We start from the raw sequence: 19999 nt of genomic DNA on the forward strand, positions 1-19999 counted from the left end.
AATCACTGGCTGCTGCGGGCTGCTCTGAAGCTGCATCGCGCTGGAGCGGGGAGGAAGCATGCAGAGTCCAGGAGAAGACCAGGAGCGTGGATAGGTATTGTAAACTGTTTAGGCTAAAGCTGCACGGGCATCGGTAATGATGTCCGTGCAGCCCTTGCTAAAAGATTATCATTTTGTATAGTATGTCCAGTTTACAGTATCAATCAGCCGCCATTGGCCCGTGTAATAGCACCCTTATGCAACATCCTCCAGGCATAGACCAGCTCCTTAGTATTTACAAATCTATATAACTTTCTGGCATTGAATTGGTTGAATTGAAAATCTCTTCTCCCCCAGAACACCCCTTAAAACTCACCGTATGTCCTGTATCCTGTCAATGATAATCTCGTCCCTTCTACACTTCCACTCTTGCACTGGACAGAGAGAAAAGTTTATCTTTGAGTAAACTAGAAACTTATGTTCTAAAATAGGGCACTCCTGGCTTAGTTCTTTAAAAGTCACTGACCGTGCTATTCTTCTTCTTATCGACTGAGCACGTACCTGGATTTCATTTAATTTCTTCTTCGAAATTGCCTCAACTGTTGTAGCCAAGGAACAATGATCTGAATTAGGATTTTATGCTTGGGGGGAAATGACTTAAAAATGTCTTTTAATTTTAGGAAGTTATAGAAGCAATTGCTGAATGTGCATTCAAGACGTCCCCGTACCCCATCCTCCTGTCCTTTGAAAATCACGTGGACTCGTAAGTAGTTCAATTACTTTCAGCTGCTTGTATTGTTAAGTAGAAATAATATTCACTAAATGTGCATGATTCTATATGTTATCATCCCTGGGTTACCAAAGGATCTATTTATGGACCCAAAGTGCCAATGGGAGGGGAGGGGGGGGGGGTACCTGTTATGAAAAAAAAAAAAAATTGAAATCTCATAGAGACATGTAAAAAATTCTGATTGGTCCGGGTCTGAGTGTTCAGACCCATAACAATCAGGAGATAGAGCACCTGAGGTCCTCTCCCAGCTCTATCTCCCGATTGGTTCGGGTCTGAACACTTAAACCTGGACAAGTCAAAACTTTCTGCTTATTCTGGGCTAAGTAGTCATGTGGGCGGTCCTACTTGGTAATTTACAGCTCTCTATGCAAATATAATTGATTAGGACCACCCCTTTGACTACTTTGCCCATTCTGGCATGTAGTCAAATGGCAGTGGTACTCAGTTTTCTCTAACACAATTATGCACACAGATAGCTGTCAGTCACTAAGTTGTAGAAACAAAATATAAGACAGCGCTTCATAGCGTAATTCAGACAGGGCTGGAGGGGTGAAAGTAAGCACATAGAACTCTCACCTGAGTAGTTTGTGCTGATGTAAGGCCCAACTCTGACTGATAGCATGTGAATGACCCACAGCCACTCCCGACTAATCCCTACACAGATTAAAGACAGTCAGTATCCTCCTCCACTCCAAGGCGGGTAAAACAAAGTGCAGGTCCAAGAGGTAATAGTGATATAAAATATCATAAAAATTATTAAAAGAATTATGCCGGTGACACAACGCTTTTCGAGACCGGTCCAGTCTCTTTATCAAGTGTGTTATGATTAGACACTTGATTAATAGACTGGACCGGTCTCAAAACGCGTTGTGTCGCTGGCATAATTCTTTTAATAATTTTTATGATATTTTATATCACTATTACCCATTGGACCTGCGCCTGTTTTACCCGCCTTGGAGTAGAGGAGAATATTGACAGTCACTAAGTTGGACCACCCACTTGACTACTTAGCCCAGAATGAACAGAGATTTACTTTAGTTCTAGTGACCAATAGGAATCTCTTCTCCCCAACCCAATGGATTATAAATTCTCAGAGGGGGAAATTTATCAAGACCGGCATACTCATATGGCAGTCTTAAATCATGCCCTGCCCCCATGCAGTTGCAGACACCTCTTAGTAAATTTGAATAGCTGCTATTAGGTTCTGTGCCTAGTGTCAGCAGGAGTGTTATTTAGGAAAAGCTGGTAATCTCACAACATACATGTTGGAATATGATAGTCAGGATTATATATATATATATATTTTTTTCAATCTGAAGGCCCTGACATGCTACCTGTACTGCAATACAGTGTCAGACATGCCAGTAGGTGAAAAAATATACAGTTGCTGACCAACCTGAAAGACGACCAAAATGAAACTCTTTCAGCCTCTGCTGGTGGATAGAGTCCCATGGATATGTTTGATATAGATGCCAGGAGCTTTTCCTAGTTGTATACACTAATCGTAGACTCAGATGCAATGTGCACAGAGCCTTACGGGTGTGAGTCACGTAATGTGATGTGACAGATCATTGTCCTACCCTAGAATGCTGTTAAATAGAATTGACACCATGTCAGAACCTTACATTGAGAGACCTGGGGAGAACATACACTGTCTCACTTTTTAACAGGGAATAAAGAAAGGCAGGAGACTGGCAATGGCTTCCTTACTCTTTACATATGCAGTAGTTGCATACCCCTATACCCATATCCCCACTGCAGCCAATCATTGACCTCAATGGTATACGGCACGAGACTGCTGTTATTGGCTCAAGACGTCACTTGAAGGAAGAGTCAAGTGTACATGGATTGAGCCAGTGGGGGGTCATCTAAGGCAATAAAAAATACTAATATACAATGTACAGAATGGGGGGAACACAACCCCTGTAAATCTTCTGCTGTGTCCTCCTGATATGTTAGAGTGCAGTATTGGATGGATCCATGAGTTTGTAGACATCGTCACGCTTCCTGGATCACTGGGCCATCATGATTCAGGGACAGGAATCTCTACCTACCTTAAACAGAATGTATCATCAGAAAATAACATTGTTAAAAATCATTTTTTATCCTAAAGGGGAACTCCAGATAAGAAAAACTTACTGTATCTGTACAGTTCTGCCACACTGGTAGCTGATAGAAATCCAGGAAGTGAAAAAATGGCCTCTGTGCCAATTCACATTGTCTCCTGCTCCTTCTGCTATCCCCCCCTAGGAGACAAATCTTACATGTCTCTGTCTCACATTGTGTGTGTTTGCTGATGATGCACGCAGGGGGCAGGGTGTGATCTCACAGGAGGCTTGGTTGGATAACCAAATCCCCTGACTGATTCACCATCTCTAACCGGCCAGAAGCAGCTGCTGCACTAATTTTACTGATTACTGATCACATAAGGGAAAGCATTGCATTCTGGGAAATGCCAAACTAGGAAGAACAGAAACACAAAACAGAGCAAACCCCCCCCAAACAAATGGATTTTTGGTAGTTTCAAAACTGGGATAGAAAGGTAAGTAATGTGTTATGCTTCTGCAGGAGTTTCATTTTTTTTAACCTCTACCTGTAGTTCCCCTTTAAGGAGAACTCTGGCCTCAATTTTTTTTCTAACAAGGCAGGGGCACGGGGGAAAGTAACTAAAGGTGTGAACTTATTTCTCCCCGTGCCTCTTCAGCCCCGGATTGCTACTCCGGGACCTCCAGCGATGCACCCGCCATGACCCGACTAATGGACTGGCAGCACAGCCAGTCAGTGACTGGGGCAGGACGCCACTCCAGTCACTGACTGACTGAGCGGGTTGTCCATCAGCCGGGACAGTCATTTCCCCCGAGTCATGACATCAGCCTCACGGTTGCATCCAGCTTCTTCAGCCACCGGTATTCCAATGCCAAGAGTTTGGGTTTGGACAAATCCGAACGTGCTTGAATTTCGCTCATCTCTAGTTAACTTGTTATTCTCAGGAACTTTTGTCATCTCTAAGCCATTATTGGCTAGAAGACTGCAGAATTCCATCCAAACATCAAGGCATTGGTCCAGATTGTTCCACATAGTGCAGTTTTCCGCCTAAATTAATTGCCACCTACAGGTGGAGGCTGTAGGTTGTACTATTAGAAACAAATCAGGAAAATACACTGAAGTTTGGGTGAGACGCTGTAGGCTTCTTCCAAATGGATTCAATATTGGAAATGGCAGATCTCAATATTGTGATACTCTGACACGTTACTGTGACTTATCAAAAAGTCCTTTAAAGGGGTACTCCAAGCAAAAATCTTTTTCTTTCAAATCAACTGGTTTCAGAAAGTTATATAGATTTGTAATCAACTGCTGTATGTCCTGCAGGAAGTGGTGTACTCTTTTCAGTCTGACACAGTGCTCTCTGCTGTCATCTCTGGCCGAGACAGGAACTGTCCAGAGCAGAATAGGTTTTCTATGGGGATTTGCTGCTGCTCTGGACAGTTCCTGTCTTAGACAGAGATGTCAGCAGAGAGCACTGTGTCAGAATGAAAAGAGTACACCACTTCCTGTTGGACATACAGCAGCTGAAAAGTACTGGAAGACTTGAGATTTTTAAATAGTAGTAAATTACAAATTTATATAACTTTCTGAAACCAGTTGATTTGAAAGGAAAAGATTTTTGCCGGATAACCCCTTTAAAAGGATTGTCCAGGAATAGTAAATGGATTTACCTTTATTATCTCCAGGGGTTGTGTCTGGTATCTCAACTCTTATGGTAAAATGGGATGCCGTTTCTGTCTGTAAGGACATTGCTCACTGCAATATCATAGAAACATACATTTTAGAATAACTAGCCTATATGTACTGTAATTTGTCACATCAGTGGCCATCTTTAGATAACACCATATATTTCATGTATAGATTTTGCAAAAAAAATTCCCTTTTACAAGCTTAGAATGAGTTAAGTATTTCTTGTTTTCTGAGACCTTTCCGTATATATGTCCACTAGTCAGTCCATGACATTTTGCCTTTCGGTGAACGGAAATCAAAAGGTTCTAACAAGTTCCTACAAGCCATGTTCACTGGCTTCAAAGTAACAGATCTATGGTGTAGCCGCCTTTATGCGGAAATCATGCTGTCAGGTTGTAGTTCCTCCGTACTTTGCTAGTTCCGCTTTAGAAGTCTTAAAATTCACTCTTTTCTTTCAACTTTGCGTCAAGCGGGTGAATATTTAGAGCTATAGATCAGAACATACGTCTGCGCAGCGAGATGTGTTTGTGCTCGAAGTCTATTTCAATCTGTGAAGTCAACAGATAGGTAATTCATCTGCCAAACGTGTTGAGGCGCCATATGCCTCTTATTTTTGGCAGACAATGTAAAAATAAATGAAAACTTCACCGTTACGTACGTCAGACCATTGTGATGTTTATTTCACGGGCTCTGTGTCACCCGCATATAAAACAACTGAAGGAAATAGGTATCAGGCAGAGACCATCAAAAACATAGCAGAGACTGACAAGTACCAATAAGAGTAAAGCAGGAGATCAGCATACAGGAGATAGGACTACTGGACTGGAAATTTCCATTCAAGATAATAACCCAATGTGCTTGAACTGTGGAACATTACTATTAGGAACCGTATTTAACCTTCAGGAAGGTTATTTGGGAGGGTTTATGGTTTCATATAAAATAGGCTTTTTACTGGGATTTTCAACTCTCTCTTTAAAGCAAATGTAACACTAGTACATTGCTTTTTTGTTTTCTACATGAACAGACTGGCGCCGGGACGGGGATGTCGGTGCAGCAGTTCTTTTTTTTGAACTGCTGCCTGCATGGGTAAGACTATTACCGAGCACCGGTGGGCATGAAGCACAGGGGGCGGGCTCACCGGCCCCCAGCGTGACGAAATTCCCTTCCCTACGTGACGCGGCTCCTTTGACTCCAGTTCTTCATGCCCAACCGGTGCTCGGTAATAGACTGGTGTAGTGTGCGTGAACCGGGCAGCGGTTCAAAAAAATGACCACAGCATTGCCATCCCCACGCCCGTGCCGGTCTGTTTATGTAGAAAACAAAAAAGCAATGTACTAGTGATACATTCACTTTAAGATTTCTAGTGCTGTCACTGAATGAGAACATTGGGGGAGATTTATTAAACTGGTGTAAAGTGAAACTGGCTCAGTTGCCCCTAGCAACCAATCAGATTCCACCTTTCATTTTCCAGAGTCTGTGAGGAATGAAAGGTGGAATCTGATTGGTTGCTAGGGGCAACTGAGCCAGTTTCACTTTACACCATGTTTGATAAATCTCCCCCATTATGTTTAGAAAATCGCATCATCTTAGATATTGGGGTACTCCAATGAATATAAAAAGAATTAATTTACCCACAGAAGTTCACAGATATAAGGTTTTAAGCTTCTCCATGGAATTTTATTATTTAATACAGAAGCTTAAAATCCATCTAAGAACTCTTGCTTTTAGTGAACAAAAACATCATCGCTTACGTCTAGTGGCTGGAGATCCTATGGGTCCAAGGCAACCATCAGCTCAGACATGCTCTCAGTATTATGTCTAGATAATCCTCTGTGAGCTCAAAGGCGGCCAAAGCAACTGCTATGGATTCCCTGGAGAGAAAGAGAGTGGGAGCGTAGGACGTCTCTCCAAAACATTTAGGCCATGTTCACATGGAGTAAGAGACCGGCCGTTCCTTAAGAGAGCGGCCGGTCTTTGCAAAGATAATCCCGGCCGGTATTGCAGTACCGGCCAGATGATCTTTCCTGCTTCAGAGTTCTGATGCGGGCGCCCGCTTTAGAACTCCCCCTAGCACACTATGAAGCTCGCTCCATAGTGTGCACTAACATGGTTTCCTACGCCCGCTATTCACTGAAACTGACATGTCAGTTGTTTGCGGCACCGCTAGGGGTCCCGAACGGATTGTATATTATGTGTATGCGCTCCGGCCGGGATCCCATAGACACCCGGCCAACGTATTTTTTCGTATTTATACGGCCGTTGTTGCAATTTGTGTGAACATAGCCTTACACTGGTAGAAATAGTACATGAGTATAGGAAGAGCTCTGTCAGTCATGCCTGGTGGAGCAGATAGAAGTCACCAGAGATAGCCCAATGACTTATGGTTCAGTCAGCATGAAAGTGATGAGAGGTTCCCTTTAGAGGGGTAATCTGATTAGTGTGAACATAGCCTTACACTGGTAGAAATAGTACATGAGTATAGGAAGAGCTCTGTCAGTCAGGCCTGGTGGAGCAGATAGAAGTCACCAGGGATAGCCCAATGACTTATCACTTTCATGCTGACTGAACCATAAGTCATTGGGCTATCCCTGGTGACTTCTATCTGCTCCACCAGGCCTGACTGACAGAGCTCTTCCTATACTCATGTACTATTTCTACCATTGTAAGGCTATGTTCACACTAATCAGATTACCCCTCTAAAGGGAACCTCTCATCACTTTCATGCTGACTGAACCATGAGAGGTTCCCTTTAGAGGGGTAATCTGATTAGATTAAATTATCAGCTATCCTCTGAAAAGGTAACAACTGCTGGATTAGTGGGGGTCTGAACATTGGGACCCCAGTCATCATCCCAATGGGGGAACCCTGGATTTAAAGCGGGGTGGCAGTCGCAAATGCAGCAGGGTAATTCATGACTGCCGCTGTCTTGTTGGGTAGGAGGATAGGTGATAATTGGTTCTAACCGGAGTACCCATGTAACTACACACTGTACATTAGCCTGTATCTATGTTTTTCAGGCAGTCCTTGGACTTTTGGCAACTTTGCTCATCTCTGCTGTAACAATCTTTATCTGTTTGTTACCATGTAGATAAAATTTATGAGCCTTCGCTTAAAGACATCTGACAGATAATTGCTTGGGCTGGATACAACCAACTTCTCAGCCAAAAGTCAAGGCTCCATACACCTTCAATAAAAGTTATGTCTTCCGCCCACCACCCGTCCTCCCCATACACAGGAACGTTTGGCATGCCTGAGTGTTCCTGTGTTCTCTAAGAGGAGGAAAGGGCTAAGTCACAGCTAGAATGCGCTCGCTGCTCCTTATCTCTTTCGGAACAAAGGGGTCCGCCTCGATTTTCCATCATCTGTCGATGGTTGTTCTAGGTCCCATATACCTAGAATCCACTACAAGTGGAGGGTTTGGCTGACATAAGTTTAAAGTGTATGGGAACATTAACAGTAGGTTTTAATAGGATTTCAGCTTTGCAAGTAGCTTTACTAAAGCTAGAAAATGTGTTGAAGGACATCACAGGACTTCAGTTCTCCTTCGATTTTCTATTAGGAGAGTTTGAATACCTTTTCATACAAATTGTAGCCAAAAAGTTGACCTGTAGTTCCGATGACACAATAGTGAAACATATTGTGTGAGTGTATTATTTACTATAGCAATCCGATGCACCCATCTGTTGCCCACTTCCCCGATGGGACAACCCTTCTGTTCATGAGTATGACTTGCATCTCGCCGAGAGCTGCCAGAGCTAACTAGGTTACATCTCTTTATTTGCTCCTCTTGAGTCTCAGCTCATGTCGTTCTTCCAAGAGCACACAGCGCAGGAAAGGCAATCGGAGAGGACGTTGGAGCTTAGAAAGAATCTATTTGCACAATTGCTAAAATCCATCTGTATTCTCCCAGGAAGTTAATTTTACAGCCATGGATAGTCGAACTCCCCTAGAGGATTTTGTCAGAACGACTTTGCACAGCTGCCTACCATAGAGTCCTGTGTGGTCAGCAGAGAGAGCTCAGCAGTGAGACACATGTTTCCTGGTCCCCCAAGCCAAACACTGTCAGTTTTATGTAGCACTCACAATGCGTTGGACTAAATATTATGGAGCCCTGGGGGGTGGGGGTGGGGGGCTTGTAAATTGCCTGTTTCGTGTCTGACATGATAGAATAAAGCTCTTTTATTTTAATCTGGCGTTATACAGCGGTATATTTGGAAACATTTTGATTCTATTTTAATGTGTAAAAAAAAAAAACATTCCATCTATAATCCATTATAAACCCTGATACATAAGTTATACAGCAGTAATCCCAGCATAGTCCGACAAGAAAACAGGAAAAGGGTGAAAACATTAATAAACATTGTTATTTTTCTTACTAAGGATCACTGGATATGTTTATGCGAAAGGTAGTTGTCATAATAAATCTTCTTGGCCCATCAAGACACGCTGAGAGTTGTAGTTTCACAACATCTGGAAAGGCTATCTTATAAAGTATAGGGTTGTCCTGCAGGTTTCTATAGGTTCAAGTACTCATAACAGATCTTTATTTCCCTTACAACCAGCAGGTTTACGGTTTCCTATCTCCGGGTAGCATGAACTAGAGACAGAGAAGCTGAACAGAATGATGTATCACTTACATTGTTCTGTGCAGCTGATCCAGAGATATCCTCCTGAATAACATGAACAATAAGTCGTCCTCTCCATTATGTGCATGAGCCCAGTAGTCCTCAATATTCATGAGAAGCCAAAACCTCTGCCCACCGACTGCTGGTTGGCGGTTATCTATCCATGCTGTGTATAGATAGTTACCTGTCAATCAGTAGCTGGAGGGAGGGGGAGGGGTGTGGCAAGAGTCCTATTCTCCTGCATATAAGGAGAACGGCTGAACAGAATGATGTAAGTAATACACCGATCTGTTCATCATTTCTATCACTAGTTTATGCTTCCCTCATTTAAGGTGGAATAAACCTAGTGACAGATTTCCTTTAAGTTGTTGTCAAAAAATTAAAGTCACCTCTCCTGACCTTTCTGCTTTAGTAAATACTTGTATTCAAGATAAACATTTCTGTACAACTGTGCATTTTGCCATTATTCATTCATAAAATATATGAATAGATTGAAAAACAGGGTGTTATTATTTACCACTGTCAAAGGGGTGTGTCTCTCCACATTCTTATACTGTGAGCACTGACTGGACAGGGGCTGACTGGGTAGGGACACATCCCCTACTGGTAACACCCAGTTGTCAATTTAATCATAACTCTGTAAGGGTTTCAAGAAAAGATGCCCAAGAAATGCTATTTTACGGGAACTGAATGATATGTAAGGATAGCTGTAAGGATCTCTTTAAAGCCTAACAAACACAAGACAAGTTCAAGGATTGACAGTCTGCACTGTGGTCATATACAATCCCTGAAGCAAAATGTTACTGTGGTGTACTTAATGGACTCATCCCAACCATTTTCGTGTTTTACAGGCCAAAACAACAGGCAAAGATGGCTGAATACTGCAAGCAAATTTTTGGGGATGGACTATTGACGGAACCACTGGAGAAGAATCCGGTAAAAGAATATACTATCTATTGCTTTAGTCTCTGTAATATTTTCTGTGATTATTCAGCATTTCTCTGTGATCCACCAGTATATAAGGGGGTTGGCTGGGTTCACACTACATTTTTGCAATCCGTTTTAACAAAAAAAAAAATGAATGAAAAAGGGATGCATTTGTGTGCATTTTTCCATTGACTTCCATTATAAAAAAAAGGATGGAAACGGATAAGTTTTTTTTTTACAAACTCAAAAACGTAGTCAACCTCATTTTTGTGTCCAAAAAAAAAAAAAAAAAAAGGAATCCATTTTGATGCATCATTTTTTATAATGGAAGTCAGGGGAAAGACGGATCAAAACGGATGCATACAATTGCTTCAGTTTTTTTCATCCGTTAAAAAAAAAAAAAAAATGGATAGGAAAAACGTAGTGTGAACCCAGCCTTATTTAGAAAATCTATTTGTAGGCTATATTCACACATTGTATTAATTTAATTAAAAGCGGCCATTATTTGAACGACCATTATTACTGAAATTAATACAACCCCCTTGATTTTTATGGGATGACGGCTGTAGTGTATACACACTGTATACACTACCGCCGTTAACATGTCTATTTTATATGGCCGCAGTTTGGTGAATGGCGGCTGTACTTTACACCGTGGTCAACTGTAATGTGGGCATGCCCAAAGGTGCCCGCAATCGAAATAGTATCGCCCGTAGGAACATGCTACTGTACATGCCGGCCACTCCCTGCGCTGTAATGCAATGGCGTGTGAACATAGCCTTAAAGTCATTTCCCTATTCAAACACCTTCCTCATCTATTATCTGGAACAGCGTCCTTACAAAGAGTATGTCTATTTCTGTAGGGTAACCAACCTGATCATTTCTTCTCAGTAATACGTCCAAAAATCACTGACAGTCAAATTTATTTTATAAAAATAAAAAAAATGAAAAAGTAATTGGAAGTAACCAGTATTATCTGAATTCACTGTGCACTGTAACAATCACAATAACCTGTACCAGCTTCTCTATTGTGAGAACTTTAATAGGCACATCATAATAATAAGGCTCATCAGTTACAGAAAGTCCCTTATTTCTACATACTATGGACGTTAGGGAACCCTGGGACAGAATCTAGTAATGGGTAATTCTTTATATCTCCTGTGGGGTCACTGTAATTGAACACTTCGGTTCAATAAAAGGGGTTGTCCAGCGGAAAATATTTTCATTTAAATCTTCTGGTGTCAGAAAGTTATATAGATTTGTAATTTACTTCTATTAAAAAAATAAATCTCCAGTCTTCCAGTGCTTATCAGCTGCTTTATGTCCTGCAGGAAATATTGTTTTCTTTCCAGTCTGACACAGTGCTCTCTGCTGCCACCCCCTTGTCCGAAACAGGAACTGCCCAGAGCAGTAGAGAATTGGTATGGGGATTTGCTGCTGCTCTGGAGAGTTCCTGTCAGATATGTCAGCAGAGCGCACTTCCTGCAGGACATACAGCAGCTGATAAATATGGGTAGACTTGAAGTAAATTACAAATTTAGATAACTTTCTGAAAGCAGATGATTTGAAAGAAATATTTCCCTTTAATATTGTGTGCAGAATGTAGATTAAATTTTTTACCTGTGATATACTGTACGCTGCTATCTAATTGTCAGCAGACCTTTGTATCAAAAAGCAATAGCCCAAATTGTACACCCCTTTAAGCATTGACCTTGAGAGAGTCACAATATAAAATACAAATAATAATGAAAATTCAGGGTGACACTTCAGAGTCAATGTTTGGATGTTTTTCAGATTTTTTTTTTTAGCCATGAAGTTTGGTTTAATTCAATGTCAATCTATAGGATATAGCATTGCCATGTTTTGACATTGCACGGTGTATTTGTTGCCCTGTAGCCTGCACCCACTTTGTACACCCTCAGTGTTGTACAGAGGTGTAATAGTGCCCCCACAGACCTCTGCTCCTGCACTTCTTTACCATCTCAAAGTTTGCGGCACAAGTCAGCATGGTTCTGATAGTAGAGAACTTGAGATGCATTTGACTCTGTACCGCCATCTATTGGCCAGACTTGTCTTAGCTCTAATATGGTGTTTTATGTAGTTAAGGGCTTAACAATGTTCTTTATTTTCATAGCTTGAACCAGGGGTCCCTCTTCCCAGCCCTATGGAACTGAAATATAAAATTCTTGTGAAAAATAAAAAGAAATCCCACAAGTCGGCTGATGGAAGTGCAAAGAAGAAACTCTCAGAGCAAGCGTCAAATGCTTGCAGTGACTCTTCTAGTGTGTTTGAACCATCATCACCTGGTGCAGGTAAGCTGGGGGATTGGGATGGAGATTACACATGTTGCAAAGTTTTATGTACACTTCAGCCTTAAAGCTATTAGTACTAAGGGGTAATTAGAGTCCACAGAACAGAAAACTCTCAAAAAAGATCTACCAGTGAAGATATACTTAAAGGGAACCTGTCACCTGGCATTGCGGCGCAGAGCCCGCCCGACCCCCGGTGGAGTCCCGGATACTTTACCCTTTGCTACAAGTCCCGCTCCTGCACCCGTTCCCCGGACAGAGATATCGGCGCTGGAAGGTGAGCGCGCGCTGTATGCTAACTACCAGTGATGAGTCCGATGCCCATAGAGAATGACTAGAGCTGTCATTCTCTATAGGCGTCAGACTCATCTCTGGAGTGTGCGGGCAGGGCTACCGACGGCGATATCTCCATCCTGGGACCGGGTGCTGGAGTGGGACTTACAGCAAAGGGTAAGTATTCGGGGCTCCACCGGGGGTTTGGGTGGGCTCTGTGCCACAATGCCGGGTGACAGGTTCCCTTTAAAGGGGTTATCCAGTGCTACAAAAACATGGCCACTTTCTTTCAGAGACAACACGACTCTTGTCTCCAGTTCAGGTGCAGTTTGCAATTAAAGGGATTATCCAGCGCTACAAAAACATGGCCACTTTTCCCCCTACTGTTGTCTCCAGCTCAGGTGTGGTTTGCAATTAAGCTCCTTTTACTTCAACAGTAGGGGGAAAGTGGCCATGTTTTTGTAGCGCTGGATAACCCCTTTAAGCTCCATTCACTTCAAGGGAACTGGGCAGCAAAACCCCGCCCAAGCTGGAGACAAGAGTGGGGCTGTCTCTGGAAGAAAGTGGCAATGTTTTTGTAGCGCTAGATAACCCCTTTAACCGATATCTATGTGCTATGAGGAGTAATGCTCTGCAAAAGCATCCGGAAGAAAACCATAAAAGCCACAGAACAGAACAAGGTTTTGTGGCCATCATGAAATGCCTTTAACTGCTGCCAAAGAGCTCTGGCAGCGGCTTATCATTCCCAGAACAAAGGGGTCGGGCAGTAATTTTCCATCACTGTATATGGTATTTTTATTACTTTTTTCCTCTACAGGCTCCATCTCTAATTGTCAGTTGGCATTGTAACAGTGTGCCAGGTGTCCTCTTTTAGAAAATATATAGTTAGGTTGATTATGTACATATTTTATAATGTTGTGTTCTGGCAGAAAAAAAGTGTAAAGGGTACTCAGGATAAAATAAATTGTTTTCAAATCAACTGGTGGCAGAAAGTTCTACAGATTTGTAAATTACTTCTCTTTATTTATTTAATCTCCAGTCTTCAAATACTTATCAGCTGCTGTATGTCCTGCAGGAAGTGATGTATTCTTTCCAGTCTGACACAGTGTTCTCTGCTGACACCTCTGGCCGAGACAGGAACTGTCCAAAACAGTAGCTAATCCCCATAAAAAAAACCTCCAGCTCTGGACAGTTCCTGACATGGACAGAGGTGGCAGCAGAGAGCACTGTGTCAGACTGGAAAGAATACACCACTTCCTGTTGGTCGTACAGCAGCTGATAAGAACTGGAAGGCTTGCATTTTTTAAATAGAAGTAATTTACAAATTTCTATAACTTTCTGACACTAGTGGATTTGATTTTTTTTCCCCCCACTGGAGTATCCCTTTAAGCACTTATATGCCGTGTGCATATTATCACCATTAATTAACCTATTCTGACATTATTACTTAAAATAAATACTTCCATACAATATGGTTATAACGCATCCAATGTAAGAAACCGATAATGCATACACAAACCGTATAGTAATACATTTATTAGTCGCCATCTGCACCCTCCTGCCGCTTATAAATAAATGATAATAATCATTTCACAGTTTATTCCTCCTAGATTTCCAATCCCGTTTGCCTAATGGCTTTTTTTTTTTTTTTTGCCTTTAAAAGCCCGAAAAATATGACCAGATTAAAGTAGGCAGCATGAGTACCGCTCGGCACATACATAAGCGTCAAATAGCTATTAAGTGAGTCAAAGACTGGCACCATGGTGGGTGTCACATACTGGTGGAGAGGACTGGTGAACCAGAAAATTATCTGGCTTTCCATGAGTGCTTTTAAATGTACAGAGTGCCTGTACAATAAAACACATTATAATTCTGGGAAGAAAAACCTTATGAAAGCGTACAATCTCTATATGGAAAGCACTTCAAGAAGAAGAAAAGGCGCTGAAGACGGAATGTAAAATATCTACCATTTATTACAGTACAAGACTGGCTGCTGTGAGATTAATGAAAGAAGAAGTAGATCTAAAAAATATAAAAATAAATAAATATAAAAAAAAAGGATGATTTGTGTTTGACAACTATACGGAAGTTCCCCCCCCCCCCCCCCCCCCCCTATCTTCTATGAGAATAAAGCGAAGAGGAATTTTTAGTACTCACGGCGCAGGGTTAATCTTTACTAATCATATGGGAAATACTAAGGCAGCGCAGTATAGATCCATCCATAGCATGTGCATACACACTGACTTAGTAATATCGATATAACCCCACTCACCATGACCATTGCCATTACCACGATATAGTGTAATGTGTACTGTATATACTTATGAGCTGTGCGGAGGTTGTCGTACTCAGTAATTGACAGCCTTTCTCCAGGTTCTGTATAATCTAATAAGAATATATAGTGCACATGGGGTAGGGTCCTTGTTTTTTATCAGTAGTGCTGCGCAGCCGGGCTTGATCAGAGCAGGGGACCTAGAACTAATTTCCTGCCACTTAAAGGGGTTGGCCACTTTATAGTAAAATAGTTCAGTGTACAGTATTAGTATGTGTACTCACTGTATATACTGACAAACTCCCTGTGTGCCTCATAGAGCTAAACTCAGACTCCCCTCCTCCAGACTGGGCTGCCCTGCTCTGTGGGGAGTCTGTCCATAAGATGGCCGACATGGAGGAGCTTGTGACCATGCCCCACCCTCAGTGTCCACCACTGAGCTTGTACATGTCAATGGAGGACACTGGGGGAGGGGCATGGTCACGTGCTCCTTCTTGTTGGCGATCTTATGGACAGACTCACCACAGAGAAGGACAGCACAGGAGGAGAAGGAGGGGAGTATGATTTTAGCTCTATGAGGTGCACATGGAGATGCTGTCAGTATATACAGTGAGTACACTTACTAATACAGTACACTGAAATATTTTACTATAACTATTTAGTGTGCAACCCCTTTAACAGAAGTTATAGGAAGAAAAAGGTGTACATTCATTTTCATGATGTTATAGTACAAAGTAATATAACTTTATTAACCCTTTAACCATATGAAAGGTGGAATCTGATTGGTTGCTAGGGGCAACTGAGCCAGTTTCACTTTACACCATGTTTGATAATTCTCCCCCAATATTCAAACCAGCATTCTCGCTCTGATAGACACTGTCTATAACACTGAAGACGAGACTGCCGCCCCATACCCTGGTAGACGTGAGGGAAGCGTGCGATGTGGAGTCATCCTCAGTGTAATTAATAGGGCAGTCAGTTTCCCTGTAACTCCCCTCAGCCATATGTACACGCCAAGCTGTACTTAAGGATTTTAGGAACTGTTTGTACTTGAAAATGCAGACAACTCCCATCACATGTGGGAAAACAAATACCGAGACGGCAGCGGCGGCAGCAGCAGCAGCAACAACAACGCACAGAGGCTGCTAATTCATTCAAGTGGAGGGAATCTGATTTACATATGGCAGCTGCATGCTGGAAGCACGCTCCATCAGAGGGTGGCAGCAAGTGACAGGGATTACAGGCCTTACCTAGTAGTGTGGCCATCAACATTCAGCTCCACCAGGTCCCCTCCAGACCTCAGGAAAATATGGATTTCTTATTAGGAATTCCTGTCAGGATTTCCTGACCCATAGGGTTGCAGGGTGTCCGTTCAGGAAAATAGGTCAGAAAATTATAGAACCTATAATATTTTCATCAGAATTTCCAGAAAGGATGCTCCATAGAAGGCTATGGGAGCATCAGAAAAATCCTGATGGTTTCCTGAGCATAAGGGTATATTCACACGGACGGACCAATCAGTGGCTGCGGCTGGGCAACACACTGATTGGCCGGACAGGAGAGCAGGACGCCGGACCCGTGCAGCGAGGACAGGTAAAGTATATACACAGCGGGGGAGCAGAAGGGGTTAAGGGCGGTATAATTACATACTCGCTGCGGTCGTTTAGACCGCAGCAAGTATGTAGTGTATGGGAACTGCCAGGACCTGCCGGGCTCGCAGCGAGAATCTCGCTGCGAGCCCGCCCGTGTAAATATACCCTAAAACTGATTACTGTCACTAAATCCTGATGGTTTCCTGAACATAAAAACTGATTACTGTCAGGAAATCCTGATGGTTTTCTGAAGACCTCCTGATGGGGATATCCTGACAGTAAAATGGACACATGGAGGGAGCCTAAAGGACTAGTGCAAAAGTTATAAAATAAGAAAGCTACCTACCCTGCTACTCCACCTAGGCAATTCTGCGAGGTCATGTTGGAAAGGTTGTGGGGGAAATAAAAATAAGGCTCAACTGGTTACTGGTAGAATACACTAATCACAGAATGTATATAATATGGTAGATGGTCCAAAAAATTATTATAGGCTTGATAGTCAATACATGTAAAATATATTAAACTTCGTAAGTTTTGTAAGATTGGAGAAAGCAAGTAATATCACTGTCTAACATACTGGAGCAAAGTATTTACTCCTGGTAATTATTTCCTCAGTAAATAGGCTATAAACTCTTCCTGTCTGTGAAGCTGTCTTTCATTTGAAATTGAAGTCATTTTAAAACCTAGCTTAGATCGCCACCCAGTGGTGGAAATGTATACTGATCCATGACAGTAATAACAAATCAGGTGTTCTACAAAATCTAAATTAGTTCTAATTGAAATTATAATTATTTTATTTTATTTTTTAAGAGCGTACTGTAATTATTTTGAGGGTTTTCGTAGACACGGGAAAAGTAAAGTTATTTTCTTTACATGAAACTACATTAAATGTATCCATGGCATTTAAATTCTGCCAGTTGCTCTACAGCGTCTCCTGGCATTATGTGTTGTTAATAAACAAGAGGCCTGTGTCCAGACTCCTAAATATTAACCCCTCCCTTCCCCCCCGGGAGAATATCAGGGCTTCTTGTTGCAATACAGGTTATATACATGTTTTAATTCCTTTTTTTTCCTGACACTTTTTTGTTGTTGTTTATCTTTGTATCTTTGCATTCCAAGAGACATATTCTGTTTGCAATGGTTGAGCTCTATAAGGAGTTATTTGTAAGTTTTATATGGGAGAATGTTGGGGTATGTATGACTTTTTAAATGCTTTTTTATTTATGTGGGGCAGGATGAATATATATATATTTTTTTTAATGCAGTTCTAGTAGGGTTTTTTTTTATTTGTTTTTCAAAACTGTCACCATGCAAGATAAATAACTTGATCTTCTTTTTAGTTTGAATCATTGCAGGTCCAGTGATATCAACTACAGTATGTGCAGTTTTTTTATGTGATTGCTTATAGGTTTGGTGCTGGTGTTTGTGCAGAGGAAACACTGTTTCCAGCAATTAAACAGATGCAAATTTTACTATGAATAATCTTCTTAAAGCACAGTACAGACTGACAGTCTTTTAAATAATAGTGCAATAAAGTAGTTTTCAAATGCTGGTTGAGATCCCTTTGATGGGCTCGGTACTTGCAGTATAATACTTTTAGATGTACTTTTGACTTGGGATAGAATACTATTATTTCAAAGCTTCTCACTGGCAGGATAATACAAGAGTATAGCCTCTAGGTACTTGGCTTGCTTTAGACCTTGGTTACTGGTGGTGGTAACAGTGGACTGCATGCAGGGTAGGGGGTCCTATCCAAACTCTTAGGTACTCAGCTGTGGGGGCTTTAGTGAATTACCTACATCCACAGATATGAACATCCACTTATTGCTGTCCGTGGGCACAGAGTGACACAAGATCTAGGAATGCAGGTTCACCAGGTTAAGCTCACCGTTGGGGAGACCCCTAAGGAACCTAGCAGTTTGCAGAAGATTTTTTAGCTTTACTTGCCCTTACCTAATGCATTCAGCTGTCTTGGTTATCAGGGTTGAAAAATGAAGAAGATAGCCGCCTAGCATGGATAGGGACGCCTGTTTCCCAGCCTACTGCAGTGTCACTGCGTTACTCACTACTCATGACATGGCTAGGGTAAAGGTGTTTGAGAAGAAATAAAGAAAGTCTCTCATATAGTCCCCACTAATGTGTCCTGGCCTCCAGGCCAGGCCCTGGAATAAATTGCAGCAGGAACGCTCTTTTCTTGTACACTCTCTCTAAGAAAACACTGACTAGACTGGCCCAAACTGGCTATACCTGACTCTATAAACCCACAAGGAATATCATGCAGGAATCGGCTCTGCTACAACACCGACTCAGCTCTACTGTGTCATGCGGGTATCAGCTCTGCTACATTACTGACTGACCTCTGCTACTTCACTGACTGACCTCTGCTTCCTATAATAGTAAAGAACATTGCTCAGTTACCATGACAATCTTACTCATGTCTGGGAGACAAAATCGTTAAGGACCTTCCATCTTCTATTGGCCAATAGTGGTCACGTGACTGTGTGGATGTTGTCAGGCATTGACTGACAGTACATTAGAATTTCTATTGGCTGCTGTATTTCATCTATTTGCATATGTTATGTGATTGGCTGTTAATGCTTTACTGTGTGGCCATTATTTCCTATGGGCCATTATTTCCTATGGGCCAGTATGTCACTCTGTGTGCAAAGTGGTTTGGGCTGTATTAAACACAGAAGAATAGCTGGAAAAAGAAGAAAAAGAAGCAGAAGAAGAAGAATACGGATTACAATATAGTGCTTTTTGAAGCACTATAATAACATGATAATTGTATAGATTGATTATTATGGATGCAGTGATGCCAGTTAGGAAGCCTGTTAGGCCCTGGCTATTGCAAACGTGTGGCTTGTTGTTAGTCCGACGACTGACTTTGTAACACATAAGCATCCTGAGATTGAGTTGTAGATGTATTTATGGGCTTACAGTCCCTTCTCCTGTAAACCACTTGGTTGCTTTTGACCACGGCATATAAGGGATTGATTCAAGGTTTCTCAGAACCCAGCCATTAGAGCAACTCAGTTGTTATTTTAAATCCAAGTAAATCCTGTCATGGGGCAACATAGACTGGGCCGCTGGGCCTGAGCTCTTCTATGTAGGACAATGACTTTTAATTCAAGTAGCATGAAAGTGATGACAGGTTCACTTTAATTATAATGGAGAGGAACTACTTATGTCTATGTTATTCAGAAGGATATCTCTGCATCAGCTGACACAGGACTGTTCAGCTTCTCTGTCACTAGTTTATTCTACCCTTAGGGCCAGTTCACACTGAGCAAATCTGGCGGAATTCCGCAGTGGAGCTCTCCGCCGTGGAATCCTGTCTGTCTCAGTGTCCAACGGTGACTCTATGGGAGGGCTCGCATGCCTCCGCTCTCCACTCAAAGAATTGACAAGTCAATTCTACGAGCGGAAAGTGGAGGCGCGCAAGCCCTTCCATAGAGTCGCTGTTGGACACTGAGACAGACAGGATTCCACGGCGG

The 19999-nt window shown here is 42.0% G+C and overlaps 1 protein-coding gene across 2 annotated transcripts in view; it reads left to right on the forward strand.

The window, feature by feature from the left end:
* PLCB1 (phospholipase C beta 1) overlaps window positions 1-19999 on the forward strand; it is a 510352-nt gene that overhangs the window by 389189 nt on the left and 101164 nt on the right. For both annotated transcript variants that reach the window (XM_069955509.1, XM_069955510.1), the window contains 3 exons: window positions 660-742; window positions 9981-10065; window positions 12191-12368. In XM_069955509.1, coding sequence (XP_069811610.1) covers window positions 660-742; window positions 9981-10065; window positions 12191-12368 — 346 coding nt within the window. The remainder of the gene's footprint in view (window positions 1-659; window positions 743-9980; window positions 10066-12190; window positions 12369-19999) is intronic.

Source organism: Dendropsophus ebraccatus, chromosome 15 (genome assembly GCF_027789765.1).
Source record: "Dendropsophus ebraccatus isolate aDenEbr1 chromosome 15, aDenEbr1.pat, whole genome shotgun sequence".
Classification (NCBI taxonomy): domain Eukaryota; kingdom Metazoa; phylum Chordata; class Amphibia; order Anura; family Hylidae; genus Dendropsophus; species Dendropsophus ebraccatus.